Consider the following 15007-nt stretch of genomic DNA (forward strand, 5'->3'; position numbering starts at 1 on the left):
CAGAGCGAATCCCATAAGTCTACAAGAAACCTTTAATCAGACAAAGCTTGGTGACGTATATGGGTATAAGTCTGGACAGACAGCATTGTCCCCTGTCACCATCTCCGCCGCCAAACCATAGGGACAACTTTTATCTCATTTTGAAACCCTTCTGAAGATACTTTTTAAAAGCCTGTAACGTTTGGAGACCACGGACCAATACCACACCCCACAGACAGTCCCGACAGACAGTTGATCGCTCTGTTGGGGAAATATCGTTTTCAACGGTACTGTAATTCGTTACATTTAATGCACTTTGTTTCATGAATAAGATTGACTGTTACTTATAATTGTCACCTGAGTAAACTCTAAAATATTCCCGGCGATACTAATGAAGAACCATATCAAAAGAGCTATAGGTTTATTTTGTAGAATCTGGTGTTTATATTTTTATCATATATTCATCATCTGGGCTATATTTAGAACCAGAATTGTATAGGTTTTATGGGGGGGGGGGGGGGGGGGGGGGGGGTTCAAAGTAAAGGTGCTAGAACACGATTAATATAGCGCGCTACAGCTAGGCCATATTTATCTGACTTTTAATACTATGTTCTAGAGGCGAATATAAAACGAAATGAATCATTTCTAATTGCCCTTTTTTTCTTTCTCTCTCTCTCTCTCTCTCTCTCTCTCTCTCTCTCTCTCTCTCTCTCTCTCTCTCTCTCTCTCTCTCTCTTATAATTTTCATGTTTTAGTTTTGAAATTTATCATATGTATTTCTCAGATAAATTTAGAACAGTGATTTAAAGATAGATTTTTACCGTTAACATATCATCGTTAAATCCATACATGTACATAGCGCTTTTTTCATTCTATATATATATATATATTTTTTTTTTTTTGGTGTGTGTGTGTGTGCAAGAAAACCCCATAAAACATATATAATACTGGTTCCAGTTCCAGTTATGAATAAGATGAAGCAAGTCATATAAACACAATATTATACAAAATAAGTGTATAGTTCTTTAAAATCAGTAGCTCTCATATTTTCCGGATCTACCAAGGCTACGTATTTTATTTTAATTTTATGACGCATGTATCATTTCCGGAGAGAAAATAATAATCGTCGAAGAAAGAAGTCGTATTTTGTTTACAAGGGGAAAATATGTCTGAAAAGGTGAAATATGCCAGCTTATGTTCAAATTTAATGTGGGAAATATACACCTAGGGTTCAATTCCCATGTTGTCCATTTGTAATTGTCTTTTTCAAATTGCTATTTCAACCTAAAATGTTTTGTTCAACTTCTCTTGTTTTGATCAACTAATCAAAATGCTATTGAAATTGAATGTAGTGAACACAACGTGACGAAAGTTACTATGTTTGCTGTACTTTAATGGATAACGTAGTCTTCTGTGATGCAAATTTTTGTCACGAAATGTTGTTCATGTTAATAAATATATCTGCTCTTAAAGAAGGAAGATGAGCCTGGACCATCAACAAGCAAGAGTAAATTCAGCCGTCTTCAGAGACTCAGAGACATAGAATTAAAGATGGTAAGCTTTTGTTAATGCAGTAGATATTACCAACATTTGTTTAGGTGACTGAATAATTCATAGATAAATTAAGTGATCATCAGAACTAAGAAATTTTTGTGGAGTTTTATTTTCTTTCTTTTTGTGGCAATAACATTTCCACAAATTAAAACCATCACAAACAAAAGATGCTGAACTATGATAGATAGTGATAATGATAAATTTCAACTTCGAAACCATGTTCCTACGAATATGATTATTTTTCTCAACCACTAAAATTTTACACTTTGATTGATTGATTGAATATTGTTTAATGTCCCTCTCAAGAATATTTCACTCATATGAAGACATCACCACTGCTGGTAAAGGGCTGCAAAATTTCGACCTATGCTTGGTGCTTATGGCCTTTGAGCAGGGAGGGATCTTTATCGTGCCACACCTGCTGTGGCATGGGACCTCGATTTTTATGGTCTCATCCGAAGGACCGCCCCATTTAGTCACCTTTTACGACAAGCAAGGGGTACTGAGGACCTATTCTAACCCGGATCTCCCCATGGGAGTGACACTTTGAAAAGAAGGAAGTGATTCAGATGTGTGGAGAAAAGGGCAGTTTGTATACGCCAGTTTCGAGATACGAACTCTTCTGTGTAGGAGGTGAATTTAGTGGAACTTTGAATGCTTAAGTGGGACAGAGTGAACCTACAGTCATCGAAGAAGATGATGAAATGTATCAAAAGCAGCTTCTCTTTAAATACGTAAATGTGGGAAATACAAAATACTGTCAAAATAAATGTTTTACTAAAGTGGAAACATAAAAACAATGTCATATTTGCAAGCAATATCTTAAAGATGGTACTTTTGACCAGCAAAATAACGTAAAATGATAACAATTTTATGTATTTAATTACTCAATAAATACTTATCACTTACTTAGTTTGTGTATCAGTTGAATTCGGGGGATCAAACAGCGTATGAGAGACTTACTGAGTACATTCACTTACACAGTGATGCATATTTGTCCCACCCCCGCGTGTAAACAAATTGTTTCGCTTCTCACTATGTACGAGAGTTCGCCAAAGGGAAATAACTCGGACGTATCTCGAAACCGGCGTATTGAACCCTTGTGCAGTGCATGTGGACTCATTAAATCACAATATTGATCCCTTATCCATAATTTCACTCATATCATGATTATGTGCAGCAAAGATCTCCTTATGTCAGAATACTATTCTGTAAACTTTCATGCCAATGATATTAGCACACAAGCATGTATAACTGACTCAAGAATTTTTTAAAATCACTTTTGATTGTGTGTTCAATGATCAGAATGAAGCCAGAAAGTTGAATCATCAAGAAGTTGTGGAGGAGGACAAGAGGAGTAAACTGCCAGCGAACTTTGAACAGAAACGAAAAAGGGTGGATTGGGAAGAGGAGCAAGAGAAAAAAAGAAAGGTAAATAGAAATGTGGGGGAGTAGTGTCTTTATTCCAGAAAATCAAAGAATATCACATGTACATAACATTTTAAATCCATCTGCAGGCCACACTTTTGGGGACTGTTCAACAGTTAGTTAGAGTCATTTGACTTGGTGAAATTGTTTTAGAGCGTTCTCCAACCTGTAAATATATGCTGTTGTGGTAAACATGATATAAAGAAACATGGTAAATTGTACACTGTTGTATGTGATTGTGCCCTTGATAAGAGGTGACAAATAAAAGCAATTTTACTGTAATATGAATAAAAACAGAGATTTATGCTCGTTACATATTTCACTCTGATGCATATATATTTTCTGTTTGTTTGAGAAATAGATTTCATTTCTAAAAAATTTTTTATAAAAAATCATCGCTTAAGGCAGCAATGCTACAACAATGAATAAGGAATTTTTTTCAACATTTGTTGCTGACTATTCCAGTAATAATGTAGTTAACATAACTCATGAAAGTTTGAATATTCTCAAGGTACGTAACTCAATTTTACCTACATGTAATAATGACTTGGGAAGATGATGCAGATTTGTTTCCATACACTGGGGCAACCTCTTTTTGATTCAGGAAGGGGGGTGAAGGTCCACTTAGCAGAAGTAATCTACATACGGATTCTGTTATTTGCAATATGTGCAAAATGAAGGGAAGTTCGGGGTCACATGTCATGAACTTAATCTGAATGATGTCATCCCCGTAATTTGATGTCTTTAACTTTGTTTTATTTAAGAAATACTACTCATCTCCAATTATCAGTTTGATAAACATCATTCTCAGGAAACCAAAGATTCAAATGACAAGATAGGCTTTGTTTTCATTCTATTGTTTTATTGAGACCACGACTTTCTGTGTATAGTATGATGTGTATACAGATTAATGAGCTGCACAGACGTTTTAACCACAGGGCGCTATGTCTATAAAAATAATCTCCACCCCTTACCTGAGATTTTGCCCTGGTACAAAAATCTCAGCCTTTTACAGATGGCCAAACACACTGCGCCATGCTGTATTATGATGGGTTTATAATAAGCAGTCTATTATATACATGTCCACATTGCATGTATCCATACTTTTCATTTGTTTGTTAACATTTTCCACAGAAAGCGGAGGAGGCTGGCGAGGATTTTGACCGGGTGAAGCTACTGGAAGTTGGAGCTGATGATGCTGAAAAATGGGAACGAAAGAAGAAAAAGAAAAACCCTGATCAAGGATTCTCAGGTAATTAGGAGTGTAACTGGTGACTTAAAATCAAACATATACCAAAACTTAAACTCTAAAAGTTATTGAGTCGCTTTATTAATCATTTTACAGATAATAAACATTAACTTTAGTAATACTAAACATCACCACTTTACTGTTACTAAACATTACACTTTATTGTCACTAAACATTACACTTTATTGTCACTAAACATTACACTTTATTGTCACTAAACATTACACTTTACTGTTACTAAACATTACACTTTATTGTCACTAAACATTACACTTTATTGTCACTAAACATTACACTTTATTGTCACTAAACATTACACTTTATTGTCACTAAACATTACACTTTACAGCTACTAAACGTTGCACTTTACTCTTATCAAACATCACCACTTTACTGTTACTAAATATCACCACTTTACTGTTACTAAACATTACACTTGACTGTTACTAAACATTACACTTTACTGTCACTAAACATTACCATTTTACTGTAGCTATTACTTAACATTACACCAATAAAAACTGGGTGCCACCATATAACTGAAAAATTGTTGAGTGTGGCAGAAAACATCGAAACAAACAAAAAAAACCCACTTAACATTACACTTTACTGTTACTAAACATTACACTTTACTGTTACTAAACATTACACTTTCACTGGTAGATTTGACGTGTAAACTCTTTAATTCTTAGGATTATGAAGCTGTCACATTTCGTCAGTATCATGTAGACTCTTTAATTCTGTGGATTATGAAGCTGCCACATTTACTACCAGTAGATTTGACACGTAGACTCCTTATTTCTGTAGATTATGAAGCTGCCACATTTACTACCAGTAGATATGACATGTAAACTCCTTATTTCTGTGGATTATGAAGCTACCACATTTACTACCAGTAGATTTGACATGTAAACTCCTTATTTCTGTGGATTATGAAGCTGCCACATTTACTACCAGTAGATATGACGTGTAGACTCTTTAATTCTGTAGATTATGAAGCTGCCACATTCCGCCAGTATCAGAGGTTAACTAAGGAAATGAAGCCGGATATGAATAACTACAACCAGCAAAAAGAGAAAACGTAAGTATAGTACTATATATTTCAGTTCATAAAACTAGAGTATCAAACAAATGTTATTTTTCATAGAAAAGCTACAATGTACTGTTGCCGTATTTCTTTCTGTTTGGAGTTGAATCGGTACATGTATACAGTGATCTCAGATAGCCAAGAGTATATTATATGATGTACATTTCCGATGTTTTTGCCTTTGATATCTTTACCAATTGTAATGATAGCCATTTCCTCATGAATGCAAGGAGTTGTGAAAAAAATTAATGTAGTATGGATATTTTAATGACTGGAAAATCCAACAGATATGAAAGTAGAATGTGAATATACATGTGTAAATTAAACTTCAAAAGTAGAATGTAAATATATAAACTAAACTTCACTTTTGAAAATGAGAGTATGAACTGCAACGCTTCACACTGGCATACTTGTCATGAAGTGCTAACATGGTACATGAAGTGCTAACATGGTACCAGGGCTCGAAATTAGCGAGAAATACTTGCAAAATGCGAGTACATTTGAAAAATAGTGAGTAAAATTCACGGACACTCAAAAATCTTAGCGAGTGGTGACTTACAAACTATGATCGTATCGTATCCGTTTTATACGGTGATGCGCTATTCGCTTTTCTTAAACTTGAATCATACAAACACTTACATGAACCACCAATTTCAACAACCGTTTCTATCCGGATTTTTCTTTTATGATATTTTAAGAAACTCGGAGTCAAACAAATGCTTTAGAGGTCGGACATCGCATATCGACATGTGCCACGAGTCCTGTTCACCTATTGGGGTGATTAAATTGAATATTTCCAAGTATGAGGTTTTTGTTATTCATTTATCTAAAAAAAAAACTATCGGAGTCTATGTTTTACCAAGTCTTCCGGTAGTTATTTTTATCAGAATCATGAGAATGTCCTATCTAAATTTATTGTCACATTGAGGTCGGGTTGTAGTGATGACATGAGTGCATTGCTCACCACGTAGTTGATTATCAAAAAAAGTTCATAGGACTCGTGATCGTGCTGCTTATAAAACCATGAGTCCTCTATTCGCTTTAAAAAATCACTAGTGACAACCCTGATGTGGCATGAAATTGGAAGACTGGATCTAGACCTGCGGTAAACAAGTTGTGGATTAGACTGTTAGAGGTGCGATAATCAAGAGACCTAAACATTGCACCATATGACTTACATAACTTAGTGTCTTGTCCAAAGGATGCCTGTTGACCCACTAGACTCAGTAATGATGGGGAAAATCATTGATTTAAAAAAATATATAAAAAAGAGCACTGCTTTATTATTTTTATTTTAGTTTGTAGGTTTACATTTTAGCCTGTGGATTTTTTACCCACAGGCTAAAATTAGCCTGTGGTAGAAAAAGTTAATTTCGACCCCTGGGTACATGAAGTGCTAACATGGTACATGAAGTGCTAACATGGTGCATGAAGTGCTAACATGGTACATGAAGTGCTAACATGGTACATGAAGTGCTAACATGGTACATGAAGTGCTAACATGGTGCATGAAGTGCTAACATGGTACATGAAGAGCTAACATGGTGCATGAAGTGCTAACATGGTACATGAAGTGCTAACATGGTGCATGAAGTGCTAACATGGTACATGAAGTGCTAACATGGTACATGAAGTGCTAACATGGTACATGAAGTGCTAACATTGTACATGAAGTGCTAACATGGTGCATGAAGTGCTAACATGGTACATGAAGAGCTAACATGGTGCATGAAGTGCTAACATGGTACATGAAGTGCTAACATGGTACATGAAGTGCTAACATGGTACATGAAGTATGCTGGTATGAATTGTTGAAGTTCATGCCTTCATGTGTTTTCAAAATTAGAAAATTTAAATCTTAAATAACACGCTATACTGAGGAGAGTACCATATCGAAAATCTGTGGCTAGCAAAAATTGTAGGCATAACCTAAATGAATGCATAACTAACTCTAATGAATACAAATTCTTAATTAAGGCTTTTAGATTCATCTGTCAAAACTGATGATGTAAAAAAAAAAAACCCACTCCTGTCAGTCTGTCCTGTGTAATAGATAAAACTTAGAAAGCTATGCCAATTCACTTCCCATGTATTTTTCAATACAGAGGTGAAGATTTTTATGCCACACGCGATACTCTGGGCATGAACCAGTGGAAGGATAAACCCGAGTTTGTTGATAGGATGGTGGAAGACCTGGAGAAACAGTAAGTATTGTCAACTATTGTAGAAATCTCTGTGTGTAGAAATTTTTTTTCCCTCAAAATTAAAATGTCATCTCCTAATATGTATTTGTTTATATTTACATTTCCAATGTTTTTGTCTTTGATATCTTTACCAATAGTAGCGATAGCTATTTCCTCATGAATGTGATGCAGTTATGAACATTGTGTTTATGAATCTTGATGAATGAAATGAAAGTACAATGTGAATATAGAAATTCTTGGATAATACTTCTCAGACCTATGAAAAGAGTACAGTCTTGGAGAATCTATTTCTTTACTCTGGAACATTCAGGAAACAGTTTTAAACATGACAAGCTAGTGTAGTTTCTACCAAAGTTCTCAAATTCATTGTCCCTGGTTCAAAAGTTCCAATGCTAGGGTCAAGGGTGGGCTCATATTTTGTTTATATGGTAAAACTGCAAAAACGTCTTCATTAGTCCTGGACATAACTCACAAACTGAGTACATCATAATAATCAAGAGAGAAATCCATGTACTAAAATTGTGAAATTGGTGACCCCAGGGTCAGGAGTCAGTGGGTTCAGGTACTAAGGAGACCCCAGGGTCAGGGGTTTCAGGTACTCAGGTGGGGCTCTTCATTGATCATATAGTAAATATGCTTTTTCCCCATAAAGATTCTTCTTGATAGCAAACAATCATACTTAAAATGTTTCATGATAATGTGGAGACCATCGTGAGCAAACAATCACACCAAGTGCTTTATAATGAGGAGACCATTGTGAAATTAACAACTCCTAGCTTGGGCTCTTACATCAGCGTTGTGCATTTTCATGCTTTATATATTTATATTGTCAGAAAGTTTTCAGTTAAAAGCTTTTTGTGTTAAGTAGTGTTAGATTCAAATCCCATCTCAATAGACAATTCTTTTAAACCATTGAAAAAAAATTCATTCTGTTCATTGTAATCATCTGAAAAACTACACATTACATCAAGGATACAAGTTACGTTTAATCAGTCATAAGGATATTGTGTTTGTTTTATAATTTCACAACTTAATACCTATTTCAATCATATTTTATATTGAGAGTTGGGATTCGTTTTTTGTTTTTTAGAGTCAAGAAGAGAGAGAAATACAGTCGTCGTAGAACTTTCGATGAAGATGCTGATATTGACTACATCAACGAACGTAATATGAAATTCAACAAGAAACTGGAACGCTTTTATGGAACTTACACGGCAGAAATCAAACAGAACTTGGAGAGAGGAACAGCGGTGTAGATATCGCTATAAACATCCAGATGTGTGCTGCATCTGTGTCCAAATTGATTTGAATGAGTCTCCTTTTTGCGGATTTCAGGCTGAATATCCATTGCTATTTGATGGACAAGGAGGAAGTTAAATCATACATTGTTTAAGCCATTATTGATCAGAGATAAAAGTCGGAAGTGATTTTGAAGTTAATGTAAATGTGATAGGCATGTTCATTGCAGGTGGAGTTTGTTTTGGAATTTCCAGTATGTCATTATATACTGTTTAGGAACATGTATTATCATTGGATGTTCGATTATGTCTATGGAACTCAAAAATGCGTACATACATGACTAAATAGAAATGTACATACACTGTATAAATATACATGTACCTGTTTGTAAATAATATTTTGGAATTTGAGGTTCTGTATTATAGAGAAATGAATCCATACATGCGTTTTCAATCTTCACTGGTTTCTCACTTGTTTTTATTTCTTAAATGAAATAATTAATGTTTTATTTATATAATGTTGTATCTATCCATTGATTTTTTTAAAATTATAACAATATGTTGCACCCTTAATTCTTTGGGGGAAGCATGTGGCTGTTATGGATAGATTTGCTAAGTATTTTTGTTTCCATATTATGGTAAGTCTAAAGACTATTTCGTCAGTCTTATGGTGTGATGATTTACAAATCATTTTCAAAAAGACGCAGCATTGTATTTTATTTGGCAAATTTAGAATTGAGTTTTAATACATCTAGAATGTGTATTGAGTTGGTTTTTTTTTTTTTTTTTTTTTTTTTACATCTATCCTGGCGGATGGGACTATGGTGTGTTTTAATTGTTTTGTTTTACACAATTGCTACAGTACATATGTATATCCATGATGGAAAATGCACAAAGGAGCTTTTGATATACTAACTTCGATCATATGCCCTAAAATAAATACATGTATCAACATATTTCATTTGCATAGAGGTTTCTCTGTTTTTAGATAAAATTTGTGATGTGCAAATGATTTTTCAGCTGAACATAAAGAATTTGTATTTAGATAAGAACAGGTTTATATTAAATAAAAAATTTTAAAAACAAATATGTAATTTGTTTATATTATACGGGTAAAAGAACCATAGATTGATTGATTGAATATTGTTTAATGTCCCGCTCGAGAATATTTCACTCATATGGAGACGTCACCATTGCCGGTGAAGGGCTGCAAAATTTAGGCCTATGCTAGGCGCTTACGGCCTTTTAGCAGGGAGGGATCTTTGTCGTGCCACACCTGCTGTGACACAGGACCTCGGTTTTTGCGGTCTCATCTGAAGGACCGCCCCTTTTAGTCACCTTTTATGACAAGCAAGGGGTTCTGAGGACCTATTCTAACCCGGATCCCCACGGAGATGCACATGTTACCGTATATGGAGATACATGTATGTGAATTAATTCCCATTGAAAACACTATCTACGGAAATTTTTGCCCCTGTTTTATATTTCATCAAATTCATGTAATTAACGAATTTAACTAATTTTGGAGAATTTAAATTTTCTTTTACTCTACAGTATTGAAACAACCACTATAACGATCACAGGAGAGCTGATATCTCAGAAGTTGCATAATCCGTTTACCTGTTCCTGATGTGGTGACAGAGTGTGTAACTATTCTGTGAACAATGATTGGATTTAATCTCACCTGAGCTAAAAGCTCAACTGAGCTTTTCTGATCACCCGTATTCCGGTGTCCGTCCGTCCGTCTATAAACTTTTAACATTTTTGACTTCTTCTCAAAAACCACTTGGCCAATTTCAACCAAAGTTGACACAAAGCATCCTTAGGTAAAGGGAACTTTAAATTTTTAAAATAAAGGGCCAGGCCACCTTCCAAGGGGATATAATCAAGAAAAGGTAAAATTAGAGAAGGGTCATTAAAAGCTTCTTCTCAAGAACCACTGAGCCAGAAAAGATGAAATTTATATGAAAGCTTCCCTGATATAGTGCATATATTAAATTGTTAAAATCCTGGCCCCCGGGGGTCGGATTGGGCCACAATAAGGGATCAAAGTTTTACATACAAATATATAAGAAAAATCTTTAAAAATCTTCTTTTCAAGAACCACTGAGCCAGAAAAGCTGAGATTTATATGAAAGCTTTCTGAAATAGTGCAGATCCTAAATTGTTAAAATCCTGGCCCCCAGGGGTTGGATGGGGCCACAATAGGGGATCAAAGTTTTACATACAAATATATAGGAAAAATCTTTAAAAATCTTCTTCTCAAGAACCACTGAGCCAGAAAAGCTGAGATTTATATGAAAGCTTCCTGATATAATGCAGATTTTAAATTGTTAAAATCATGGCCCCCGGGGGTAGGATGGGGCCACAAGGGGGATCAAAGTTTTACATACAAATATATAGGAAAAATCTTCTTCCCAAGAACCACTGAGCCAGAAAAGCTAAGATTTATATGAAAGCTTCCTGATATAGTGCAGATTCAGGTTTGTTAAAATTATGGTCCCTGGGGGTCAGATGGGGCCACAAGGGGGATCAAAGTTTTACATACAAATATATAGGAAAAATCTTCTCAAGAACCACTGAGCCAGAAATGCTAAGATTTATATGAAAGCTTCCTGATATAGTGCAGATTCAGGTTTGTTAAAACTATGGTCCCCGGGGGTCGGATGGGGCCACAATAGGGGATCAACGTTTTACATACAAATATATAGGAAAAATCTTTAAAAATCTTCTTTTCAAGAACCACTGGGCCAGAAAAACTGATATTTCATAAAAGTTTTCTGACATAATGCAGATTTTAAATTGTTAAAATCATGGTCCCAGGGGGGGGGGGGGGTCGGATGGGGCCACAATAGGGGATCAAAGTTTTACATACAAATATATAGGGACATTCTTTAAAAATCTTCTCAAGAACCACTGAGCCAGAAAAGCTGATATTTACATGAAAGCTTCCTAACATAGTGCAGAGTTAAGTTTGTTCAAATCATGGCCCCCTGTGGAAGGATGGGGCCACAATAGGGGATCAAAGTTTTACATACAAATATATAGGGACATTCTTTAAAAATCTTCTCAAGAACCACTGAGCCAGAAAAGCTGATATTTACATGAAAGCTTCCTAACATAATGCAGAGTTAAGTTTGTTCAAATCATGGCCCCCTGTGGAAGGATGGGGCCACAATAGGGGATCAAAGTTTTACATACAAATATATAGGGAAAATCTTTAAAAATCTTCTTCTCAAGAACCATTGGGCCAATGAAGTTCACATTTACATGAAAGCTTTCTGACATAGTGTAGATTCAAGTTTGCAAAAACCATGGCCTCCAGGGGTAGGTTGGGGCCATGATAAGGACAACGGTTTTACATACAAATATATATGGAAAGTCTTCTGATATGGACCAAGGTGATTCAGGTGAGCGATGTGGCCCATGGGCCTCTTGTTAACTGTTGTGAAATTGATTTTAATTCATCACAACTCATTTCGCATTTGAAGTAATTTTGGGTGATTTTAACACACCCTAATAATTACATTGTACATGTAGCCTATATGTAATCGTCCGCGGTTACCCAGAGTGGTCAACTTTGAACGTTTGTGTGGGTTTACCCAGATATGATTTACCCCCCCCCCCCATTTTTGTTGATTTAAATCCAGATATGCATCCCGCAAATTATTGTTGCATTCCACGGTCGCTACTCTTCTAATGTGTTGCTGGCGTCTTCTTCGTATAAGTAAATTAAATCTCTCTCTCTCTCTCTCTCTCTCTCTCTCTCTCTCTCTCTCTCTCTCTCTCTTTCTGGCGTATGGCATTAAAACAAACGGCGTCTAAAGGGATAACAAGTTCAATATATTCAAATGTACTATACGTTGAAATATATAATCAGTTGCGACTTATTCCCAAAGTTTATTAAAAACATAATAAATGAATGAAAATCTCTGCTTTCATTTTGTTCTTTTAGAGACAAAAGGTGGTAGAATAAAGCGATATTTCACTATGATTCATCGAAAAAGTTCCCCAAACCCAGTGTTCAGTGTTATACTGTAAGTGTGGTTCCTGTACCACATGCCTTATAATGGAAGAAAATTCATGTACAAATGTCGCAGAGTATCAGATTTGAATAATATCAAGAATCCATCTTAAATGAAAAATATTTCGTACGAAATAAACACACGGGAACAAAATGTCAACGACTGTTTCACGTTCACGAGTGTTTATTTACTGCCTTCAGTGAGGAATGAAAACTGATTTCTTCCCCTTCACTCTCCATTATTCTAAAACATGCAAAGCAAGGTAAATTAGCTAATTTGTTTCCCTCTCCCCCTATCCTTTTTTGGTAGTAGGACTGTAGTCTAAGCTTGAACCTATGTAGTGCCAGGACCCCCAGCCACCCACCCGGTTTCGGATTTATATAGTTTCGGCAAAGAACCCCCTTATTTTTCAGACTTTCACTTTGTTTTTGTTGGGTTTTATCTTTTTTTTTCTTTTCTTGTTGCTTTTTGTTTTGTTTTGTTTGTTTATCAAGAATTTTTAACAACTTCTCCCTGACTGCCCACCCCCTCCTTTTTTATTTTTATTAATATTTTTTTTTAATTCCATTTATCTCTCTTTTTTAATAAGTGCTATGTGTCTGAAATATCATACAGACTCATGTTCATTTGTGGTTACAGAAATAGCCGAGTAGTTATACGATTGTACCATAACCTCAAGTACACTGACGTCATAGTCAGTTCCACGTCATAGCCAGTTACACGTCACAATGTTAGAAGAATCGTCACAATTAGTCCAGCTAGTGTTGATGTTAACTATGAGTGACAACATATATTTTTATTTGGTAGAAGAAGGCATTCAACAAAACAAGATTACCATTCGTTTTCAGGAGGATGTTGGTCTCATCATACGCAACCGTGCACAAGCAGAGCTGACGTATGTGCAAGAAATTGAAAGTTGGAGGAACAACTATCGCATTGATTTGCCTAAAGAAGTTGGCGGTAGAGACATGCTGGGTTTCTTCCAATCAGCGCTGTCTGGGGATACCGACCATTTGGCAGAGATTCATAGAAATATCTATGATAAACTCATGGCCAGTGATGGCCCTTATCAAAAAATCCTGAAACAATTCCGGCGGGAACAGAGGATGGGCTTGACGAAAATAGAGGAAGAATTCATGTCGTACAATACACAGCGGGAGGATCTTGAAAACGCAGTCAAAAATCATAAGCAGGCGATAGACAACAAGAAAGTCCGCTTGATTGCGTTGGAAGAAAAACTTTCCAAGAAGATCAGGAAACAATCCACCAGGGCCATGCGCAAAGTAGATTCCTTGAAAACAAAGATGTCTCGTCTCCGAGAACGCATTGTAACAACCGCTGTAACGTGTATGGAAGATGGGGCAAAGTTACGTTCCTTCATCAGTAGCAAAAAGAAGGTTCTACAAATGATGTATCTAGAACTTAAGGAATTAGACAGGGGCAGATATACCGTGATTCAAGAAGTTATTTCACAGTTTGAACAAGATACCCTTCCTCGCTACGGCTTAATTCATAAAAGCATGGATGAGAATTTAGAACATCTCACAAACCTACAAAATATTGACATTCTAGAAATTCTCAATCAGAATTGGATACAGATACAAGAGAGGGCAAGACTGAAGAGGGCGGGGCTTGTTACGGGGGTTGACATGTTTTTGGTGAATAATCCTTCCGTAAAACCACACAATCAGGTATTACATGTTACAGAGGATGGGACGACGGCCAGAGAGAGACTAACAGTCCCAATACGTAGTTCTACACCTCAAGGACAGCAAGATCCGCCACAGAATATTAAAAGTTCACACATTGCTCAAAACACGACAGCGTGCACTTTCAATTCAGGTGCAATGCTGAAAAATTCACTAAAAATGAAGTTCCCCTCACCATTGGTGACGGAATATTCTGAGGATGATATAGAAACTTCAGAACTACCAGAAGAATCCTCTTGTCGTCTGCCAAATCCTTTCACGGTCAAGGATTTCTGTGTCGATGAGACCAAAACTAGCCAGATTGAAGACAACCATTCCCGCAGAAGAACTGGCGGGGATCATTTTAAAAAGGCGATGAACGATGACCCCTCCTATGATTCAGTTACATGTAATGACGATATTGGAAAAATGCGGAATATCAGAGTGGTCGCCAACACTGATTATATTGCGCGAAACAGCCAAGAAATCAGCCTTAAAAAAGGACAAATTGTTAAACAGACCATGGGGTACAGCGAGGAAGGGTTAGCTTATGGG

General features: G+C 36.0%; 1 protein-coding gene across 1 annotated transcript; it reads left to right on the forward strand.

Annotated features, from left to right (window-relative positions):
- Positions 1–1058: 1058 nt before the first annotated feature.
- On the forward strand, positions 1059–9826 carry LOC125675600 (pre-mRNA-splicing factor SYF2-like). The gene is made up of 7 exons (XM_056158608.1): positions 1059–1156; positions 1453–1533; positions 2839–2964; positions 4096–4213; positions 5201–5291; positions 7403–7501; positions 8592–9826. Exons 1-7 carry the CDS (start codon positions 1145–1147, stop codon positions 8755–8757), a joined length of 693 nt encoding a protein of 230 aa, XP_056014583.1. The 5' UTR covers positions 1059–1144; the 3' UTR covers positions 8758–9826.
- The last annotated feature ends 5181 nt before the right edge of the window (positions 9827–15007 follow it).

Source organism: Ostrea edulis, chromosome 3 (assembly GCF_947568905.1).
Source record: "Ostrea edulis chromosome 3, xbOstEdul1.1, whole genome shotgun sequence".
NCBI classification, from domain to species: Eukaryota; Metazoa; Mollusca; class Bivalvia; order Ostreida; family Ostreidae; genus Ostrea; species Ostrea edulis.